Raw genomic sequence first — 24,868 nt, 5'->3', positions numbered from 1 at the left:
AATTGTCGAATTCAAAATTCAGGATCGATATACCCATTGTGTCCCTTTTTTATATCTCGAACTATCCACGACGATTGTGACGTCCGTATATTCAATCAAATTCCCAAATAAACTCAACTTCACTTTCAATACTTAGTATATTTTTTAAATACGAAATTGCACTAAATATTAAGGAAGAATTTAGCGTTTAAATTAACCCATACGTATTCATTAACATAACATTAGCAGCCTGTAAATTTCCCACTGCTGGGCCTCCTCTCCCTTTGGCCTGCTCTAATCCGGCTTGGTGGATACACATGTGGCAGAATTTCCTTGAAATTAGACACATGCAGGTTTCCTTACGATATTTTCCTTCACCGCCGAGCAATTATAAACACAAATTAAGCACATGAAAATTCAGTGGTGCTTGCCTGGATTTGAACCCATAATCATCGGTTAAGACGCACGCGTTCTAACCACTGGGCCATCTCGGCTCGCATTCGCTTTTAAATTTTCTCTCAGCACTTAGTAATAACATGTTTGAAGTACAAATTTTCAGACATGTTTAAATGAAAACCACGTCAGCTATCACTAGCCTGTCTTTAGCCGACTAATTGACGCTAATCGGATTGAGTAGCACCGCTTCTAAAACTCATGTATTATGTATTACCAAGTAGAGCTTTAAAGGCTCTCAAAGTTTAATCGCTTGCATTTAGTCTACTAAATTAATTTAGCTAAGTGTTGATTATTCATAATATTAGTTTTTGTCGATATGACATTTGTCGTAGACATTATTTTAGAGATACATTATTTGGAATGGAAAAAATCGCAGGTTCGATCCTGACCCCGTGGGCTATTGTCGTCCCCACTCCTAACATAAGTGATAAACTTAAAAGGAGGGGTAAATAGGAATGTGAGTAATTCCTTAATTAATTTGGGGCATTGATAGTATTATTTTTTTTTTTAAAAAGAATGGTGAGTTAGCCAGAGTAACTACAAACACAAGGTACATAACATGTTAGCTCTCAAGGTTGGTGTCGAATTGGTGTGATGTAAGGAATGGTTATATTTTCTGACAGCGTCAATGTTTATGGACAGAGGTGACCACTAACTATCAGGTAGTCAACTTACCGGTCCGCCTAATAATTAAATCAATGATATTTTCTTTTAGATTTTCGATAGTTTCTAATGTAATCTTTTAGTCATTCAAAAAAAAGAAAAATAACGCATATTACTAAATACAAGATTATATTCATGAAAAAGGAGCGTGGTGTTAGTATTTTTTTTATTTTTAGACTTTATATAAATTTATTTGTACTTTATTGATATAAACTCTGTAATTAAAGTGGTCGTTGTAATTGAAGGAGTAACTACTGAGTTTCTTTCTGATTCTTCTCGGTAGAATCAGTTTCTGAACCGGTGGTAGCTTTACATTAAATTTAATACCGTCACATCATGATTCAAAAGTTATTTTACATTTGGTGGAAGAGTTTTGTGGATACCCGCCCGGGTTGGCACCACCCATTGTTGTGTTCCTATTTGAAAAGTAAACGAGCCAATGTCTTGGCAACGCAGATGATATAAACGTTTAACACGCTAAGAGTCTTTATTGCAGAGGTAATCAAGTGATTACGAAGTGATTACCAGGTGCATTGAAGATAAAAATACACAAAATGAACGTTGCTGTGTTTCTAATTGAGTCGTATAATTTATACTTTTACATTTTACTTGCGCACTTATCATACTTTCCTCTTATCAACTTAATAAACATGTTAGAGTCCAATAAATTGTCATATTAAATACTAAAAACCTTAATAAGACTTAACTAGACTTTTTAGCACAATGACTGCAAGTATTAATTCGTATTTAATAAATAAATAGCATATTCCTATACGAATCATTGCTACGCAGTTCATTTGTTTATCCAAAATATGTTCTATGTATTTTAAATGATATTATTATTTATATTATAAGATTTTTTTTATATAAAAAAAAATATATTTTTTTTTATTTAGACTTCTCTTAATGTTTCATTTTAACTTATGTTTAATGAATTACCCTCATTATTAATTGTCACGTAAAATATTATTTTCAATTTTACTATAAGTATACGTAAACTTAAAGTCATCCCACTGCTGGGCAAAAGCCTCCTCCCTTAATAAGAAGATTTAACTTATTCTAAATAAACGTAAACTTATTAAAATCTCATATTTCGTACATTAATCCAATATCTGAGTTTGTGCAATGGTCAAAAATACCGTCATTTTAATGTACTCAATTATGTCCAATTACATACTTGTGTCTATGTTTTCGCAATGAGAAGTCATTAGTCGCCATTGGTTTGTTCACTAATGGCCGATTCAATTATTCACGATGATTGGTCAAAATGAATTATTCAAGTAATTATATACGTTCTACAAATGTATGTCAATTTCATTCGTGTTTTTGACGCGTTCGAATATAGATTCTGTTGTTCTGTTAATATGTGTGATAATTATTTAGTTATTTACATGCTATACATATATAGAGTTAAAGAGTTTGTATGTTTAAATGCGCTGATCTCTGAAACTACCCGTATTAATAAATGTTGTCATTTTAGATAGTGTAAGGATTTGATATCAAACGCACATAAACGAGGTTTCTAAAACTAATTATTACTTAAAAAAAATATTAAGTTTAATAATATAATTGTGCAGAATTCTGTTCTTCCCTCCTATTAAGAACAAAATTTTGATGAATTTCAACAACTCACATTAATTGTTTCAGACGACAAACAGCTGAAGAACGAGAGGCTGAACGTCAAGCAGCAAACCGCTTAATGTTATCACTTCAAGCGGAAGCGCTGAGCAAAGGCTACATACCAGAACCACCTCCCGGAGCTCCTCAGCTGTCAGCGCTTCATTATCAAACATCCGCGAATGCAGCACAACAGCAGCAATCCAACACCGCTTTGAGCGCTTTACAAAACCTTCAACCTTGGGCAGGGAACCAGGGATCGTTTATGAATGCACCGGGTTCAGCTCCACCTCCACATCCTCCACCTGTGGCTTCTCCTATTTGTTGAGTTTTTAGTATAGATAAACTTAAGTAAATTAAGATAATATTTAAGCTAAGTACCTACTACACTTAGGCAAGCATTTCGAGTGCTTATTTTTGTAAACTTTCAAGATTAAGCGCTTGTGTCGCATCTTTAATCATTTTCAAACCATCTAGAAAAAAATGCACATAGTATAGAATTATTGCAATTAATATTCAGTATTTAGATATTGAGTTTTAGATGACAATCATTAGTTATTTTTAATCTGTGGCATATAACTCAATGTATTAAAAATATACAGCTATTTATGTATGTAAGTTATTGAAACAAGAAAATTTGGACTTAACAATAAGAAAAATATCGTAAGCATTTTGTGAAGTCGTCCCGATATCGCGGGTATAACAATTTTTATGTTCATTTCAAACATATAAAACGAAAACACTTATCATACTAAGGTTATAAAACAAACATTAAAAAATAAGATTTATTACTTTACTTCAAAAAACATAGTAAATTGAAAAAATAAATACAGGACATAAAAAATAATTTTTAAGTTAATTATTCTCAAATGTGAAGATAACAATCTGAAAATCTTCTTTCGTATTTAAGAAATTAAAGTAAAAAGTAAAAATGAAGCATAAAATTTGTAACAAATAAAAGATGTATATTTGTCGTAAAAACTAAGGCTTACCTACATATAAATAAGCACTATGTTATTCTGTTATGTAAATGTAAATATTATATTAATAATAATTAACTTTGACTTATTTAGATATATACATATAAATTTATGTAAAGCAGGTCGTCAATTTAATAGTAAAATCTAGTCTTATAGATCACATAAAATCTACTAAGATTTACTTTAAAATTACTCTCAAAACATTCCATATTTAAAAAAAAAAATTGTTAAATGAAAGTAACTTGCTAATATACTAAATTATATATAATATTTTTATATATATATATATATATATTCAATTAAAACTTTATACAAGTAATTTCGAAAAACATTTATGGAAAATACTTAAAATCGATTCATTATCGATATATAGGTACTTAAAACAATCGAAATGATTTATTTTATATTCAATTGTTTTTCGACTCATAAAAATTAAATTAAGTCAACTCTATGTATATCGCTTTCTTTAAATATTTCTTACCTACTTAAAATCTTAAATACTTATATTAAAATGCTTAGAAAAAAATGTACATAAATGAAACAGTATTATATAATAAGTGTTTAATTGTAAGTTAGAGATTTAACTGATTTTAAATGTAAGAATTATCAAACAATATTGTCCTCCTACGTCTCCCCAGGATAACGATTAGCAAATTTTACAAATTTTTCCTATTTTCCTTAAGTTTGTTAACACAACTACTATTTTATTTAATTATTTAAGACATTTTGGAGTTCCCACTTCTTCAAGTAGAAATCATTTTTCATTTGTATGTTCAATTAATATTTAAAGTACTTAAAACCTATCTAATTTGTGAAGTTACTTGCTAAGCTAAGTTATAAGAAATACAAAATTATATTTATACTTTTAGTAAACTACACATGTTTATTATAACTTTTTTTTATAGTCATCCATTGTTTTATCATCAGAATAAGTTTGCATATTGGACAGCATGCTCAGGGCGTTGAATTTTGGAATGCAAATAAAAATAAAGTATTTTAATTTTGGAACAATATTTGAACTATCAAATTGTCACTGTCAAAATATCACATGCTATTTCAACGAAACCAGAAGACATCGCCAATGACTTTCATTATCAAAACTATCAGAACGCTTCCGGCAATTAGAAAAGTTTATTCGATACGTTTCCGTTTCGTTGGTCAGGCTGCAAATGTCGGATGCAATAAATTTCAAACCAATATTATAATTTAAAACAGTAAAATGATGTTTGCTGTTGATTAAATCTTTCTAAATAAACAATATTTTACTTTTGGTACTCTTTCTTACAATATATTCAAATACAATTATCATTTTATTCTGTATTGTTGAAATATTATTAAGTTATGATGATTCTTTCGAGATAAATATTATAGTCTATGCCGCTCTTCAATCTATAGACTAACTCTTCAGAAAAATCGAGATGACCTGTTGCTGCGACAAAGACGGATAAAAATAAATTAAGCAACACCCTTTCACAGATTTATTATATTTACTAATATGGATTTTTTTATTCCGTTGGAATCTAAGTAGACAAAATTTACAAAAGTAAACTTATTGAAAAAGTATCCATACATGTTCTCAGTTATTACTAGCGTTAAAAGAAATGCGTATTTAAAATGCTTAATATGACACATTCATGTTATGATAAAATAATTAAAGATATAAGAATAAATTCCTCGCTTTTATATTTAGTAACACTATGTAAGTAAATGTAAATAGAAAATGATGTATTAATATAGTAGAATGTAGTAAGAAAACTTGTTACGAGATGTATTGTAAATAATTGTATCGACAAGTTTTCATCGATCTGGCCGATTGCTAGATGTTTTAATAAAATAAACGAAATATATACCATAATATTGTTTTATTGCGCATAATACTACATAGCTTGAAATTCTGATGCTGCCTGAAAATAAAAGTATTCACATAAAACTTCGAAACTCAAAATAATAAAAATATTCACCAACGCCATGGACTAAAGGTCAAGGGAATTTACGTAGACGTGACTTTACAAATATGTAAATCACATATTAAAGTAATTAAGTGAATATAGTTTTTATAAAATTAAAACTAAAATGGAAAACATTTAAGTAGCTCAAATAATAGTTGAATTAACCAAAGTGTACACTTTATGTTATCCACCATGCTACTTATTATGTATAGTGGTCTTCAATGGTATACTAAAGGATACTACTAAAATATAAACTACTTAGCAAAGTGTAAATGGCTTAAACTCAAAAAAAGAAACGACGTCGGTTAAAATCCGGCTCGAAGGACCAAACCATAGTGTGATATATTTTATGCAAAAACGTATGCTTTTTTATACGTATTCTATACAGTTACGAATCATTTACACCCGATTGTATAAAAACTTTGTTTAATAGTTAATGGTAGTTTCTTAACGAATTTTGACTAAGGGTCATGTCAATGGTAGTGGTCAAATACTGAATATAATTGGTACATAATGTCTCAAAGTAAATTTCTTTGGAAAGTTTCAATTGCAAAACAAGGACGTAAATTTCCGTAGATCCTTAATGTTTATAACGCCATTAATTAACGAATTTATTAACGTTACGCTAATAATATTTGTCAGTATTTTTTTGATAATAGTAGTTTAGTAATGAAAACTTGGTATATACATATATATAAATTTGGTGGTAGGGCTTTGTGCAATCCCGTCTGGGTAAGTATCACCCACTCGTCATACATTGTACACAAAGCAGCAATATATGGTTTGTTTCGATTTAAAGGATGAATGATGTTCATGATTGAGCCACTGTAACAACAGGTGTAACACACTGGCTCATTCATCAACATAACATCTCAGTTTACAAGGTTGGTGGCGCATTGTCGACGTAAGGAATCGTTAAAATGTCAACATATATAAATATGTACATTGTACATATAATGGCAAAATAAGAAATATTTATGCCATTCCTTACACGATGCATTGTTAATCAGAGGACGGTACACCTAGGTAGACATGCACAAGACTTCCAATATCTGCGAGAGGTATTTTGGAATTATTTTTATACCAATAGTAATTATAAGTAGTCCTTACTTCTTCAACCGAAATAAAATTAATTTCCACTTCTGATATTCTATTATTAACGAAAGTAAAACGATGGTATTAATTGAGAAGCACTTAAAGCCGTCTCATGAAGTTTCATTGAACTTTGAATGAGGGAAAAGAGAGTGCACTTGATTCGTATTACCTATAATATTTTCAATTTTACTTTAAACTAAAATTGTTATTGTAATACTTATTTAATTGTTACAAGCTTTTACATCATTTGCAGTTTGCAACATTTCTAGATAAGAACTGTTTCCTTGTATTATATGGAGTTGAAATATTAAATGTTAAGTTGTTTGGTACCTGTTTGTAGTCCCAGCGCCTCCAGACCTACGTTATTTTAGCAAAGTTTAAATTTTGGGGATTTCTAGTCTACTATGTAGTTAAGACAAAATAAAAATAAATAAATATTTGACAACATCACATACATTACTCTGATCCCAATGTTAAACTTGTGTTATGGAAATCAGAAGTAACGACGGTACCACAAACACCCAGACCCAAGACAACATAGAAAACTAATGAACTTTTTCTACATCGACTCGGCCGGGAATCGAACCCGGGACCTCAGAGTGGCGTACCCATGAAAACCGGTGTACACACTACTCGACCACGGAGGTCGTCAACGACAAGACAAGACAGTATGCATACTTACTAGCTCCAAAGCGGGGCCCTTTCACAGGTAGCGCGAACTAAAGGTGTGTAAGAACCTTACTCACTTACGTTAAAGCAAAAAGGCTCATATTTAAATATGTTTTTAAGAATATTATGAAAAATCTATATTTACAATTGCCAGACCATTTCCGTGGGTCAGTACTGCCCCTAAACGCCATTATTTTACTATACTAGGATTGATTCTAGATGAAGGAACTCAACGATCAACAAATATCGATCCTTGAAAAATGTTCGTTTTTACTATTACTTAAAATTTAAGAATATCTATATTAATAATTCTTGTGATCGCTACTTTATTATATTCCAAATATCATAACAAATAGTATCTCAAAATTACATCGTCGTCAAATACAATAGCTTTGACTTCCTATCTTATAACCTCAAATTATACAAAAACGGAGCAATCAAGGAAAACAATTGTCCCAAAACTACATTAAACGAAATCGATTTGGGATAAAAAAAGCCTATTTCCGTCCAAAAACGGTCGATTTAGCGACGATTTAGTATCTCAATTACACTGTAATATAATTTTAATATCCTTGCGGTGCAAGGAGGTCTGTAATGGCATAGATTATAAAATACGTGACTCCTGCGCTGTCATTAGGATCTTTTGTTTTTCGAATACAACTTTAAAATTAATGCTCTATTTTTAAACTCAAAATAGTTTGTACATTTTAAATTGGATTTTGAATTAAGAATGTTACATTTTTTATTAGTTTCAGACAATGATACGCGGTAAAATTACATATTGTTTAAGATATATTTATAAAAAAATTAACTTAATAAATGTAGTTACAGAAAATAAAACATTTGAAATGTTACAAGCTTAATTTTCTCATAGATTAAGTAAGAAACTTCTGGAAAACCATTTATTTTAATAACATTACGTGCACTTATACACGTAACATCGAGCAATCGTTTTTTATGACGTATAATTAAATTAATAAAAACTAAAACATATTTTTAAATATTTTTTGCTGTCACCGATCGCGTGACATTTGTTTCAAATTAGTTCTCAAATGAGTCTAAGGGGCACGAGAATCGAACCCAAGACTGACGTTCTGTAATAATCGCTGTAGCGTGAGTGGATTATAGTATGCATTCCGTGTATTGGTTTCTTGGATTATATTATAAAAATATATATATTTTGATGTAAAATATCTGATCGTGGGGTTTAAGATTGACTAGTATGATGTGACAAACTATATGAATCTGTCTTACGCAGTCATGTCACCTCCCCCGATTCTCTGTACGCAGTGCATATAATAACATAGTGTATGTATATATAAATTATTAAAATAGTAAGAAAAGTATATTTATTTTACTAACGAAACTCTGTTTTCATTTATTAGGGTTCCTCAATTGTATATTCTTTTAATATTCATCGATTTCGATATTGCACATTACTGCGGATCCCGTGACGGTAGATTTTTTTTAATATAATTGTCCTCAAGTTACACACTAACAAATAAAGCTTGTATCAGTATGTATATTGTTAAATACAATTTAATATTTCCTTATAATAAAAATCTTGAAATCCTATACGACCAGTTCACAATGAGCTCACTATAATAGGAGGCTAAGTTGACAGAAACGTTTTCGTGAACAATTTATCCGTCACGCCATGGTGGCAGTCAGAGCAACTAGATCATAGCGAAATTAATGCGTTGGCTCTCACGCTATGATACATGTTTTTATTTATACAAAAAAAAAAGTCAAAAACATTAAATCATAATTATGAGGAAGACTTTCATTATGTTATATGGTATACTAGTACTACACTAGTTATCGCTCTCGGCTATGTCGTCTGGTGTTACGCACACAAAAGTAGTCAATGTCTTTAGGGTTCAATTTGCTTAATTCATAATTTCACCAGATTAGATTCAGTGGCTTGGCCGTAAAGTGTAAGATAAATCGCATTTATAATATGTTTATTTTATACATACATATATGTACGGTACTGCTTTATTCGAATAACAAAATTTATGAGAATAAATAGTCCAAGAGCCGGCAGTAAAAATTAGGATAGCAGGATATTTTCAATGGTCAAGTTAATATATAATTGAATTTAACTAACATGACTGTATTTTTAGATGTTGAAAAAGAGTAACTACTGAGTTTCTTGAAGGTTCTTCTCGGTAGAATCTACATTCCGAACCGGTGGTAGCTTTACTTTAAATAGTTTGTTAAATGACGATTCAAAAGTGCTTGTAAAAACCTACTTAAATAAAGTTTATTTTTATTTTTATAAATAAATATCAGTCATATGTGTACCAAAATATTTACTTGATTTAATTGGAAAATCAAAAGTATAGCATTATATTATATTGAATTAAACAATTATTTCTGAATCATAAAACAACAAATTGTCCAAAGATAATAATCCCTTTCATTTTCGTGTTACCTCCATTCATTTTAGTCTTCTCTAAATACAAACTCGTTAATCAACTTTCAATCGAAACGAAATCCAATTTTGATGAATGAAATTTACGTCTTTGTCTCTATAATAGAATTTTTCAAATTAAGAAAGTGAGACAGAATTTCTTGTCAAAATACGAAAGTATTTTTGATAAAAAGAGATAGACAATGTATGTGCATACATGTTTTAAATTAAAAAAATATATATATAAGTTATCGGTACAAATAAAAGACAAACAGAATAAAGGCTATTAGGTTATACATAGTGGTACAAATGGTGGAAATGACGCGGTCCTGATGGATATGGACCAAATGAACTTATTTCTCCAATAGTGTTTTTCACTTTTATTAGACAAATAACAAAACTAAAAAAACTTTGTAACGATGTTCTTTTATGTAGTTACGACTTTTAGATGTTGAAAATGAATAATAATAATTATTGGAAAATATTTAAATGAAAAATGATTGATTTTATATAGAAATATACATATATCTTCTTGCTCTATATAAGGTCAATGACATTATATAAGTTTTAAAAACAGTATCAACAACGCGTAATATTACGTAGTAAACACTTAAGTATTATTTATTAGAGGGTGCGGAAAGCAATTAGCGAGTAAGTGAGACTGATTAGCGCCGCATCAAATATAATCCCGGCTGGCGAGCAATTTGAGGTTCACATAGACCTCTTAATATATAGAGAGTCATTAAATTTCAGGGAAAAATAGAAATATTAGTAAAATGATCTTATTTCTTTCCTGTTTCCGTTCCAAGTTCTCCGTTCCGTTTCGCATTCAACTTGAAATAGAAGTCTGTATGACAATAGCCCAAATATAAAGAAACATAGGTGGTTTGTATAGCATTTAGCTATTAAACTGCCTCATTATTATAGTGGCCAGTGTAAGATTGAAGATTCCTATATACTGGATTGATATTTTGGCTGATAAAAAGTGTAAAGGATACTTAAAATACTATTCATTTTCACGAATAACCCGAAAACAATACCGTTAAAATATGCCCATTTCTTAAAATATCTAAGTCTGTGGTACCTGAAACGAAGCTCGGCGTTCATCCGACTCATTACGGGACCGCAGTCGTATCAAATAGGAATTGCGAACATATAATAACATCTAACACTGCATCTGAGTTATATTTACAGCATACTTAAACGTATATATCTTGAAAATCTCAATAATAATAATGTTAATATTCAAACGTTTATAATAGCAAAGGCTCGTTAGTGTAGTGGCTAGTTTTATAAGAATGGAGAACCTGATGCGTTGAGTCCAAACGCAAGGCGGGCTAATGAAAAATTGTCAAGTTTATATGTCGAGATATCTCAGTATTCAGTTCGAATTTTAGAAGTTGAGTGTGCAATTCTGTGCTTTGGACACATAAAGCCGATGTTCTCGATTGAACTCTTCCCGGTTTTGTCTTATATCTATCGCAACGGAATATGAGTGTATACAGAGTGTGTAAGAATATGAAATGTATAATTCTGTTTGCGCACTCTTGAGAGTGACTGTTCTTTCTTAAATGTGTCCGAAGGAGATCATATTATCAAAGTTGTAATTATATTCCGGCGATCACAAAATTCTCTCGGAGTTATTCGAGTTATTCTACGGGCAAACATCAATGTATTATTTTATTGGTAACAACAGCCTTAAAGGATATAGACCAATTGTATATACCTTTCTATAGCCTATGTACATACCTCATCGTTATGGTTACGTAAAAAACCAAATGGTGTATGACCAAAACTTTAGCTTTTAAATCTATACTTATAAATGCGAAAGTAACTTTGTTTGTCTGTTTGTCTGTTACTCTTTCACGGTACGGGTACTTCGGGAAATTCGGTTCAGTGACACACTGAACCGAATTTCATGAACGAGCCCCAAAATCGTGAACGAAGTCGCAGGTGACAACTAATTTAATGTAAACTCACTTGATATTAAACAGACCTCAGCCATTAAAAGCAAATGGTATATAAATGATTAAAATAGTATATTTGTACAATTACATAAATATTTTATCATAATGATACTTTTCTTTTATAATACATGTAGGCGGCTACTGCCCATTGGTGGTGTGGTGGTGACGGCACTGTAAGAAATTTTAATCATACCGCACGTGGGTTTTGCCTAAATAGTGGTTTTTAATTTAAAAATGATTCATTAATATGTATTCCTGTCTTTGGTTGATAGCTTATACGGTATAAAGTCTTGAATGTTTATTATGGACAGAACAGTTATTAGGTTTTTGTTTTCAGTATTAGTCCGAAATTAGGAAGTTGAGTAAGATACAATATCACGCTGTGGAAGTCTCAATTAAAAAAAAACGCCTTTTCGCGTTTCCCCCGCCTGGTGTGGTTGGGTATGTGGGGCTTGCAGGCGATTAAGGCACCGATAAAGAAACAGCGGTACCCAATCTGTCTTTTCGGGGGACGTTTTGGGATCGCTTGCACATACTATCGTGGATTATAATTAATTTATTGCCTAACTTATTTCAATAAGAAAGAATCTGTAATGTGTAAATGTGTTTTTTAACCCAAACTGAAACTCAAACTCAAATTCCTTTATTCACAATAAAAGCATTATACTTACTTATGGTCAAATTAAACACTACCACCGGTGCGGAAAAGGAAACACCCTGACCTGAGAAGAACCGGCGGGTCTTTTTTTTGTCAATCTAATTAAATACATATATTGAATATGAATAGAAATAGGAGGACAAAGAACCAAAGACAATATGTGCCCATTGAAGTTTTAAAAAGAGAAATAAATAGTGTTGATTTCAATAACACGATATCAATTACAAAACCAACAAATAACAGTAAAACCCAATTTTAATATTAATTTTATTAACAGACAATAATAATTAAAATGTCACTCTAACTGCCTTTACCAGTCTCTATAAAAAAAAAAAACTAAAGCGTTAATATTTAATGAGTCAACTTTTCAATGTTAAAAATTCTCTCTCCCTATTATTTTCGCCCCTACTCGATAATGCTTTTATGTTCCCCACTTGAATAAAAAAAAAAAACTAAAAATAAAGAGTAAATTTTAAGTTAAAATTGACTTTGACAGATGACAGCTAGATCTGACCCTTGACCGTCTTGTGCTCAAATATTAAGGACGTCAACACCTGCGGGAGACGGGTCCGCTCATGTCGTTTAGATTCCTGTTTAAACCTAACACATATTATATACTTACATAATGTATATAGTCTAATGTTCTTTCCTCAGTTACAATACTTATGCGTTTTAGAGAGATCACAATTTTTGGTAAATTATAAGAGTTTTAAATAATGTTGCCAATTAAGGGAATAATTTTATTATATTCAGATTTCACAAGGGTATTTTAGTTTAACTGATTATTAAATTATTAGTTACAAGTTCTATTATTAATATACAATAAGTATTATGTCAAGCGACTTACTAACATAACTGAATTAATTTTGATATTCAGAAATATTACATAGAGAGTTCGTATGAAAAATTATTATGAGTGTACAAGTGATGTTTGATTTAAATAAGTTGACGAGTGGTATTTTGATGGAAGTGGTCACTTCCAAAGACACGGACATATATGATATGAACCATCCACATGACATCACCAATGCGCCACCAACCTTGGGTAAAATATCCTATGTCCCTGGTGCCTTTAATTAAATTGGTTCAGTTACTCTTCAAACACACAACCAAACTCAAACTTAAACTCAAATTCCTTTATTCAATATAGAAGCATTACACTTACTTATTGATTGTCAAATTAAACACTACCACTAGTACCACCATACTATATTGCTGCTTGACGGTATCTGATGAGTGGTCGCTACAGAGACGGGCTCTCACAAAACTCTACTACCAAGTCATTTCATATAACCTAAAGTAATCTTACAAAATCAGTAATATAATATTATTAAAATATTTGCTTTTGACCCCATAACTACCAACTCAGTAATCGCTTGATAATCTTTGTGTCTCAAATAACATATAATATTCGTGAGAATATACATAGACTGACCGTTATATTATGACCCTTGGATATTCGTACTACGACGGTTTTGTGTTGTAAATATAAATAGGAAGCGTAGAGAGAGAGATCAGCATCTCTGGTTTGATGATATGCCCCATCATAACTTTAGTCCCGAGAGACAAATAATAATTTGGAAATCGTCACACGGAACTATGAGTGAGGAATACTCCCATGATTATACTAAATCGATTTTGACAGGTGATTATGATTTTATCACTGTAGTTTTCGGAATTATAATTGCAAAAACAATATGGGCAGTGGACACAAGACAAAATTTTCTATCATTACCATACATAGAATCCAAATTAAGAAGTCGCTTCTTTCTAGAATGTTCCTTAATTGATGTTCCTTATTATTGAACTTTATTAAGGTATCAAAATATAACCTTAAAATTCTGTATTTGTGACAATGGAAATGACGGCATGTATTTCAGCCAATGCAAATAGTAAGGATAAATCCATGCACTAAAATAGGAGGCTTTTAATTATGTACCTTTATATATATATTTAACGCCAAATAACAGTACTCTGTATTGTTGTGTTCCGGTTAGAATGGTGAGCGAGCCTGTGTAATCACAAGCACAAGGGACATAACATCTTAGTTCCCAAGGTTGGTGGCGCATAAGTGATGTAAGGAATGGTTAATACTTCTTACAGCGTCTTTGTCTATGGGCGGAGGTGACCACTTACCATCAGGTGGCCCATATGCTCGTCCGCCAACTAATGCCATAAAAAAAAAGTTTTCAGGTACTTAAGATCTTTTTTTAACTACCAACTTATCAACAAATTAATCCAATTTAGTAAGAAGAACTCAATTGGAATATTTCGAATCATTTTAATATTTAAATTTGGAATACAAGCGACAGAATAGATAATTTTTCAAACATAAGCCAATCGCATTAATAAAAATATCATTAGACAATTGAATCTCAAGCGTGCCACATTACACACTGCCAATTTTCACGTTTTATTAACTCATAAAGTCCCCTCCCATACAATAACTGTTTTTGTAATTCCCCAGAAACAAGTGCGCCTTCATAAACTAACAATCCAACCCTACAAAGCTTGGGGCCACGGTAACCCCGAGAGATTACGCGCGTTAACCGACTTGATATTGATTCTTTAGAACGTCCAAAATTGAACCATATCGTTCAAACAATACAGTTGAAAATAGGACACCTTTTACCAAACACTTACGCTATTGCGCAAATAAATTCAAAAATGGCAATAATCCATACGAACTACGAACAAAATGAAACCTTCTATGGTGTGGAATAAAGTTTAATTTTACATGAAATTGTTGTTACTACAAATGTTCTTTTAGAATTGACAACCGGGCGTGATTCCCATAATCTGCAAAGCGTTGGTGCAGTAGTGAATTCTGCACTTGACTGTCCGCTCAATGAATGGATAACATCTTGTTCAAAAGAGATATAAATTAGAAGGGGTGAACGGTGTCCCAATGCGATGAACTTTATTGTTGCTTTCTCACGCTCGGCTTGATCGTATTGTCGTGAAATTTGCTGATGGTTTTTGCATTTGTTCAAAAAATAGTAATTTGATTTAATTTTAATTAGGATATAATTTATGAAGTCGAGATGATGAATTGGAATTAAGCTGAGTGTACCATACATTCGGTTTAATTCCAATCCAAGGATGTCCTAAAGTAAAGTAAAAAAAGTAACATACTGAAAATGTTCCACGGCTAAAGTTGTTGTTTCCTTTTGAGGAGATGGTTTAGAGTTTATAACACGACGCGTTCTATTGTGGATTGTGGAAAAACATGCAGGCTTCGCGACGACTTTTTCCTTCACCGCCGAAAACGAGTGACTTGTGTTAACTAGTTTAAAAACCTGATGCTTTCAAGTTATTGTAATCGGATGTTTATGTAAAATCATTGGTCGTATACCGAATATCAAAGGTTACCAGTTCAGGGCAATAATTACGTATATGTGATATTTTTCAATTATGGAAAACCTAGGCAGGAAATCTACATGCTGTGCTACTTGAAATTGACATTTTTATACTAGTAATATCATTACTGACCTTAAGTTAATATCGATTTGGAATGTAGATTCTACTGAGAAATACCGGCAACTTAGTTATTTATATACGGAGTTAATTTCAGTTGAGTTACAATGAAAGGGACAAAGCTGATCACGAATATCTTGCGATAAAATCACCATGTACTTGCTTAATACAATAGCCATATTAAATAATAAGTATATTTGATATTTGATGGAATAACGTATTTTAACACATTTGAACTCAACCATTCATTAGTAATACAAATACAAAAACAATAAATAACTGCATTTTTAATCGACATCAAAAAAGGAGGAGATTCTCAATTCGACTGTATTTTTTTTTGGCATCGAACATCCTACCCAGACGGGCTAGCGCAAAGCCCTACCACAAAGTTAGTAAAAAGTATATTAAATCATGAAACATTTAAAAAAATACACAATTTCTGTAAATGAAGCAATAAAATAATAATAGGTACTCTCGTAATTCAGTCAGCCTTTCATATCTAGCGAGTTAATAAAAGCAAAATCAATTATCCGAAGAGAACGTACATGTAGGTTAGAAGACAAATAGATAAATAATTAAATTCGCGCACCCCACATCAGTATATCAATGCGCCATCAAACGATTATATCAGATGCGCAGTTATGGTATAATTCGATCACACCCCACAGTTTTATTGTAGCTCACTCCATATTTGAATTGAAATAGTAGGGTTGTCAACTATATTTAAAATCAGCTGAAGCTCACCACATTAAAAGTCCGCCAGCAGTGGTTTGTCTAAATTTAAATCACAATTTTTTGTCTAAGTTTGTCTTTTTTGTCTAAATTAAAATCAAAATATATACTTGTTAATGAATAAAAAAGTATCCTACATTGAAATATTCCATATATTCGGCTACTTAAGTTTTAAAAATCAATTTACTAGAATCCGTTCAGTTTTAATTGGAAATGAAAATATTTGCATATATTTTTTTAACTGTGACTTTTTATTAATGGATACATAGTTTATGAGATGATTTAACGAGTTACATTTATATTTGATCCAAGCAATATATTGTAAGATCTTCAATCATATAAGAGCAACTCAGATTTAATCACAAACATAAGACTGTTATTGTAATTTGAGGTTTGAAATTTTCTATTACTAGGTCATCATAAAAAAATATTGAATATTATTCGTGTGTCAACCCTAGTAGTACGTTTTTTTTTTTAATTCGTTGTCACGGGTCTGTGACAGACAGCTAAAGTGTTTTGTTTGTTTTGACAACAGATTGTTATACAACTGCTGGTTATTGTTTATTCGATACCATTTTTGACAATTGTATTTTTTTTATCTGCATTTATACGTATGACAAGTTTATTTTTTAAATTAAAATGTTAAAGGCTTGTAAATGGTAATATTAAAATTCATATTCATTTTGATTAAGGTAGATAATACTAGGTATATTATTAATATTATTTAAATGAACTGTAACACTTCAATAAATATTTTTAAAGTGCTTCTTCCACAGTTTTTGTTGAATTGTTGTACGTATATTTAAATTGATATGTTATTGATAATATATATTCATGCTAAGAACGGAAACGATCTTATTAACTTTATAAAAAATGGTAATTATTTACAAATTATTCGAATTATATTTACTATTTATTTTTACAATCGGAATAGGGATTGAGCGGGGAAATGTTGCTAGCATTCTTGCCACCAATCCAAGCTGTACAGTAACTACTTCTAAATTTTTATTTTTGTATAGTTAAGGCCTAAATGTCAATAATTATTATATCATAAACATATATCTATATTATTTTAGGCATTAGTTTCATTATGAGACACTAAATATATCTGCGTATAAATAAACTAATTAAATTAATAGTTAGTAGTTATAATATAAAACAATGATTTAGTTCCTAAAATAAATAGACAATGACGAATGACTTTGTAGTATATATTATAATGACATTTCAACTAGAATTAATTGTTAATAAAACAGATATTCCATCAACCCCAATACATTTATTAATGAGAGCTATAGTGTTATAAAGATTCTTATCACGAAAATAAGATCGATTATAATTCAATCACAAACAAATAAATTTTATCGGACAACCAATTCAAAGCGATCTCTATAGCTTTTGTAAAATCAAAGAACTGTAGAGGATGGACGGGTCTTATAAAACTGGACCAATTTCTTAACCCACAAAAGCGCGTTAAAACTCAATAGGATGGGGACCAATTGCTTTTATAATGTTCGAATAATGGTGTAGATGTGGCAAAAATATTATTCCTATAAATTTGAATGTATATATCGTCACGTATAATTAATAAGAAACACTGAGACACTTTGAAATGTAGTGTTTATTCATACTCGGAATACTTTAGTGAATATTTTAAAAATTAAAAAAGCGTGGAGCTATTACTTGTTGACTTTCAAGCCCAATGGGTCAGAATTGATCCTGCGACTTTTTACATCGCTAGGCGGCCCGTAAACCAATGCGCTAATTTTATTTTATAAATAAATATAATTTAAACATAAAGACTAATTTTGAGACTTGTCCGTAGTAGTCGAAAACGGTCAGGAGGACAAAATTTTCGTTCAAAGTCGTAATAACATCATATATATGTTTTGGTTGCTTTGTAGATAAAAAAGCGTGGACTTATTTATTTACTTCTAGATATAAAAAAAAATCATTGTGGTTTACATAATTAAAATCTACTGAGTTTATTGCTGGTAGAATCTACATTCCGAATGGTTTTAATTTTAATTCAATAGTGTAACATGACGATTCAAAGATGCTTTTATGAGCCTACTTGAATAAAGGTAACTTTTTTTTATTTTAAAGAACATCGCGTCTGTTTGTTTGTTATTCTTTGTGTAACCCCGCGTATGCAATAAGTTAATTGGTTACAGAAGGGACGTTACGGCTCATAGTCCTTACCGTTATTGATGTTCTAAGCACGCCTTGTTATAATTTTATCAGCTCTTATTATCGTTACAACCGCAAGATCTTTTAGCGCATTTGTTCATGGAAATAATTCAGCGAAAGAAACTAAAGTAGAATTGCTATCCCTTTTAAACACTTGCGTGAGAAGAGGATAGCGTTATTTGTGGTTTATATAAATGCCAAATTAGTTTGTTTTTAAATTAAGAACAACGGTGTGGCTAACAATGTTATTTATTGAATTAATAATTTTGTTTAAGTAGTTGTGCGTTGAGTACAAATGTTTCAGTCCGTGTGTGTCTGTAAAGATCAATGCCCTTTTAAACAGAATAAATTAGGCAATTATAGAACATTAGTTGTCGCCTGTGGTTTTGCTCGCGTTTTCAAGGTTGGTAGTCAGGTGTTAGGCGTAAATTGTAAAAAGTCATTTTTTGTGGCTTCACTCCAAATCTTATCAAAGTCGGTTCAGTGATTTGACCATGAAAGCCTAACACATAGACATACAGACAGACAGACCGAGTTACTTTTATAATATTAGTATAGATATAGAGATATATTTTAATCTATTGTATGGCTTTCAAGTCGACCTCTTGTTTTTTTTTTCATTTTTGTGTGCAGTTTCAATAATTTCTCCGATTAATATAATAATCCTCATTTTAATATAAAAGAACCAAGAAGATAAGCTAATAAGCCTGATAAGTGGTCACCTCCAGCCATAGAAATTGACGATGAATATTATTAACCATTTCAACATATCGCCAATGCGCACCAACATTGGAAGCTAACTGAACTCACGCACTCTATAAACGGGAACACAACAATACAAAGTATTGCTAACTAGTAGAATATATAACGAGTGGTACCACCCAGACTGTCTTGCAAAGAGCTCTTCCAACAATTCCTATTCGATAGCCTTTTCCGATTATCAATTCGATAAATATGTGAAAGTATTCGATTCGATCGAATACTTTTACATATTTATGCAACATTACATTCAAATTAAACAAACTTATATTTCCAATATATACTTATATATAAATTTGAGCAGCTTGTTTAAACGAGCTAATCCCGAGATCCATTAGTAGTCGGATTCGAAATATTACAGTAACGCGAGAGAAGCCGCGCGGCTCAGCTCGTGGTTTAATATAAATATTTCATATTTAATCAAAACTTCATCAACTCTATATTGATCAAAGATTTAATTATTCGTAAATTAATTTGTCTCATTTGCTCTCGTGAACGTTTATTATTTACAATTAACTTCATAATGAGATGAGCGTGAATAATTAAACATACATTCCCATTAATCATTCTTTATGAGGTTTATATTTTCATTCACATTTTAGTTTATACGAAAACTATTAAACGAATATAAATGACGAATAATCGATAAATCCGATATCGATGATTGATGAATTGTTTAAAATTTATAATATTAATAATGTGACTTAATCAATCAATCAAATCGTTGTGGCTTTCATTTTTGATACGAATTATTGACTTTTCTAATAATCACGAATCGATTTAACATAATATAATAACTCTATTTTTCATTCACACACACACATATGCAACGAATCATGTAAGTGTGTATATTTACACACGCACACACACATAAATTATAATTCTAATATAATTACCGAGTGGTTTTTGCGTAGTAGTGATTAATGATTTCAAGTCAATAGAATTAAATAAAATTAAAAAAAATGTATATCTTGTTGAATTTCATATGATAGAGAAAAAAGACTATCAGAGTTGTATCTATCACATGTTATCAATTAATACTTCCGGTCCTACATATACGGCTAGTTCGGGTACATCTTGATGATTATTTATAAGTATAGATTAAAACTTTTGTTCAACAATTTAATTAGTAATTTCATAATCAAATAAATAGTTGATTCATATTTGTTTATACTTGGAACATTTTATTATATATTATTCTATTTATTAATGGCGCCTTCAGCTTCCGGCGCAATTAATAAATAGTGCTTATTGTTATTTATATTTTCTCAAATTATGTCGATTAATCAATGCTATAATAATTTTGTTTTATTATGTATAATGTAAGGATTAAGCTACTAGAATCTCATTTTACTAATCTGGCTAGGTTATCTGCTGCTTATCAATTTCCGGTGTAATATATTAATCTTTAATATTTAATGTTACATAATCCTGTATTATTAAATAATATTTGTCCGTAAATAATCATTAGAATAATTAAGATAAACAATGTTTAATATTATCTTTTAAGTTTGCGAATTTAGTATTAAATTAGGTCAAGATATTTTTGTATAAATACCGCCAGTTTAAATATATCGGGCATTCGTATTTTAACCGTGGTAATGAGCATTACAAGTGTTTTCTAATATAACGTATCGTCATTTTCGCCGCCACCCTGGTAACCCACCTTCTATACACAGCACCCCTTTTTAATTTGTCAAGCGTGAGTCAATCATCGTGATAAACTGCTCCCCTCTATTAACTTAATTATGACCCAATTCCACTGTTCGTAAGTTCTTTGTATAGAAGTTTGGTTTTGATATACGTACGCCAATGATTGTGATGTCTATGTTTTCAAAATATTATACACGGAAGAGGAACAATTTTTTTAAAACCATTCAGTAACTTATGGATATAGAACCTTTTGAAGTATACTATGTTCATTGAAATAGATAATTTTTTACTCTTATTCCATCCTTACGATAAGATGTTTCTTCTCTGAATTTTATTTATGTTAGATCACCTTCAAGCTATTACATATACCCCTCTCTCTCTCTTTCTCCTATACATTTATTATTCTATACCCATCTGATGTTGGACTCTGTTTTTCTAGTAGTTTGCTTCTGCGTCGCTCTATTCGACTTATCGTAACATTGTTGGAACTAAGATCTCTTCTGACCGTATCTGTCCATTTGGTTTTAAGCCACCCTCGGGGTCTGAATACCGTAATGTTAAGATTGGGCGCTATATTTCTTACAGAAGGTCTTCTTCTGATATGCCAAAACCAGCGCAGTCTGCTTTCTTGATTTTTTCTGCTATTATCAATTCCATACAATTATTATTATTGAAAACGTTTTAAAACAGATATATATATGAATGACTTTTCCACTTGTTATCATAGCTTCATTTCATTCTATAATCTTTATTTAAGATATAAATTTAAGAAAACGAATATATATATATATATATATATTTTATGGCATCGGTAGGTGGACGATCAAAAGTGTCACCAGAAGGTGATCAACAATGCCGATAGACATTTTAACCATTACTTACAGAAACCCTTCAAACCGGGACACAACAATAATAATTGTTGCTGCTTGGCGGTAGAATATAGGATGTCCCGGTGGTACCTACCCATAAAAGTCCGAGTAAAATATCACTTCTATCCTATGTATCAATGCGACCACAGAGAATCAGTGTTGTCCAAACTCCAAGCCTTTTCTTTGAGTGGAGAGAAGACCTATCCAGCTGATTAAGAGATGGAGTAGTTTTTCTTGATTACGTCCAAAATATTTATTATCTAAGATTTCCGAATATTTAAAACTAAATGTATCTTTGATATTTACATTACGCCAGGATGTGGAAGCATTACTGGCTTCAGAACTAATCATTTTGAGAAGCTGCAACGTGGATTTAGAAAATTAGTTTTCCAATGAATGAAATTATATTAGTTTGCTAAAATGATATTTCTTAGTAAAAATTTGAAATGAACAGAGGAATAAACTTTCATTGATAAAAACAATCTACAGGGAAATAAATTCATTTAATTTTTTCAGTCATGGTCTGTGATGCAATGAAAAAAATTATAACCAATGAACGACGCTACACAACTCTGTTCCTAGTATGAACAACTTAAAATAAACCAATAGAAGTAATGAAATTAACCAACAAATTTTGCGGCACGCGACCGAATTACAAAATAATTGCATTTCGCTTAACGCCGTCGAAGTTAAGGGACGATATATAGCTATGAGTCTATTTAAATTTGGAATCTAATTAGATTCTTACTTAGTGGTTAGACTTTGTGCATCTCTGTCTAGGTACCCAGCACTCATCACATATTCCACGGAACGTTGCTAACATTGCTAACTTTGCTTGGTGTTTCTGTTTGAATGTAGGTGTGTTAGTGTAACCAAATGCACAATTGACATAACATCTTTGTTTCTATAGTTAAGCATTGACGATTTAAGAGATTGGAAATATTTCTGTGCCAATATGGACGGTGACGATGATCAGGTGGCCCATTTGTATCTACATATTATTGTACCTAATTGTAAAGGAAACCATGAAATTTTCAAACGCTTTTCTTTCATTCGTTGTTTTTGTGTAATTATTACAGTAATAAAATATAATTAGTATACTTTACGATATAACCTACGGACATATAAAGCAAAAACAAATGTTAATTTTTAACTCCAGTAAATGTTTTGTTAGCACAGTGAAATTTGTTAAATATTATAACTAGTAAAATATAAACTAAACAAATACATGTTTTTAACACACAGAAACGCAATTGAGTCTTTATTTTATAAATCCAAGTAAAAATAAACATATCATTACATATATATTAATTTAAAGCAGTGCTCTACCCAATAAGAGATCAATTCGAGATGATACCGTAGCTACATTATTGTAATAGCAACAACCAGAGATCCGCACTATAAAAATCACTGTATCAATAAATGCAGGCTCACGTACGGCACCACAACGAATCACTGCATTGGTTCACATCAAAATTTCATAAACGTTCGTTCCGAATACCAACGTTTGCCGATATCTCCAATATTCACTGCGGATGGTACGAGTATGTAATTGGTTTATAGCTTTAGTGTGTTCGAAATTTGTGTATATGCCTGTTATAGAGAACTAGTTCAGTGGCTTCAACCACGTGAGAGGAGGGGGGGGGGAGTATGTATGCTATTTCGTGATGATTGGTTGAACAGTTAAGACGTAAACGCGTAACGATGAAACAATTGAACAATCTCATTTTCGAATTCGTAATATTTGTCGTAAAGATCGTTGGGGATTTTTTTGCAGCAATACTATTCTGGGAGATCTTTTGCAATGTTGAAAATCATACCCTTAACGTAAAATGCGTAAATGTTAAAGTCACTAAACTATACAGCAAATTTTATTAGAATCTGAAATGATTACGGTTTCATCAGAAACATAATGGTAAATACAAAAAAAACTTTACTAATATAATCTTAATACTGTAACATATAACACGCTCACTGAAAGTTTTGACTATTCTATCAAAACTCTTTAATTTTCAAGGATAATAACAACCCTAAGATGATAATGAACCAACCACCATATAACCGCATGACGATGATTAATATATTATAAAAATAATGTTTGTCAATTTTGTTTATAATTTAATTATTATTTTAGAAAATTAGTAACATGCCAATTTTATTTATCCAAGCGAGTTGCTGGCGATATATTTAATGAAATTTAAAAGTGTTCTTTTTAATTAATAGGTCGAATGGCAAATACATACACACTCATTCCCTCTTAGGGTGTACATTATATAAATAACAATAAGTTACACAATATGGGACTACCTGTATAATCGCGTAGAGTAAGCAATGTGCCCTTACTTTCATAAATGTCCCTACAACAATGATAGCTGTTTGCAAGCTGAGCACGTTTTTGGTTGAATGTGTGTAGTGAGATGTAAGCATTTTGATACTTTTTATATATTAGCTTTTTACTAGGGATTTTTTTCTATTATTGATGAAGGCGTACTAAGGTGTGCCTAACTTAAGTTGAACGTGCGAACTTAAGGTGACGTTTCTTATATTTTTATAACTAACAATGCTACCAACAGAATTTGACCTTGGGAGATTATCTCAAATACTAGACAAATGTGCAGGAGATTATATATAAATATATGTATATTTGTATAAATAATAATCATAATCCGATGTCAGCACAACCAGAGAGAGGCAAGGGGTAGGTTTGGATCGACATAGAATTCACTTCAAATGTGACAA

General features: G+C 30.9%; 1 protein-coding gene across 1 annotated transcript in view; it reads left to right on the top strand.

Annotated features, from left to right (window-relative positions):
* Positions 1–3,184, top strand: part of LOC125073183 (T-cell leukemia homeobox protein 2-like) — a 41,614-nt gene extending 38,430 nt beyond the window's left edge. The window contains exon 3 of the mRNA XM_047683906.1: positions 2,746–3,184. Within this exon, the coding sequence (XP_047539862.1) occupies positions 2,746–3,043 (298 nt within the window). The 3' untranslated portion in view covers positions 3,044–3,184. The remainder of the gene's footprint in view (positions 1–2,745) is intronic.
* Positions 3,185–24,868: the final 21,684 nt, after the last annotated feature.

Source organism: Vanessa atalanta, chromosome 23 (genome assembly GCF_905147765.1).
Source record: "Vanessa atalanta chromosome 23, ilVanAtal1.2, whole genome shotgun sequence".
NCBI lineage: Eukaryota > Metazoa > Arthropoda > Insecta > Lepidoptera > Nymphalidae > Vanessa > Vanessa atalanta.
This window is presented reverse-complemented; position numbering and strand designations above follow the sequence as displayed.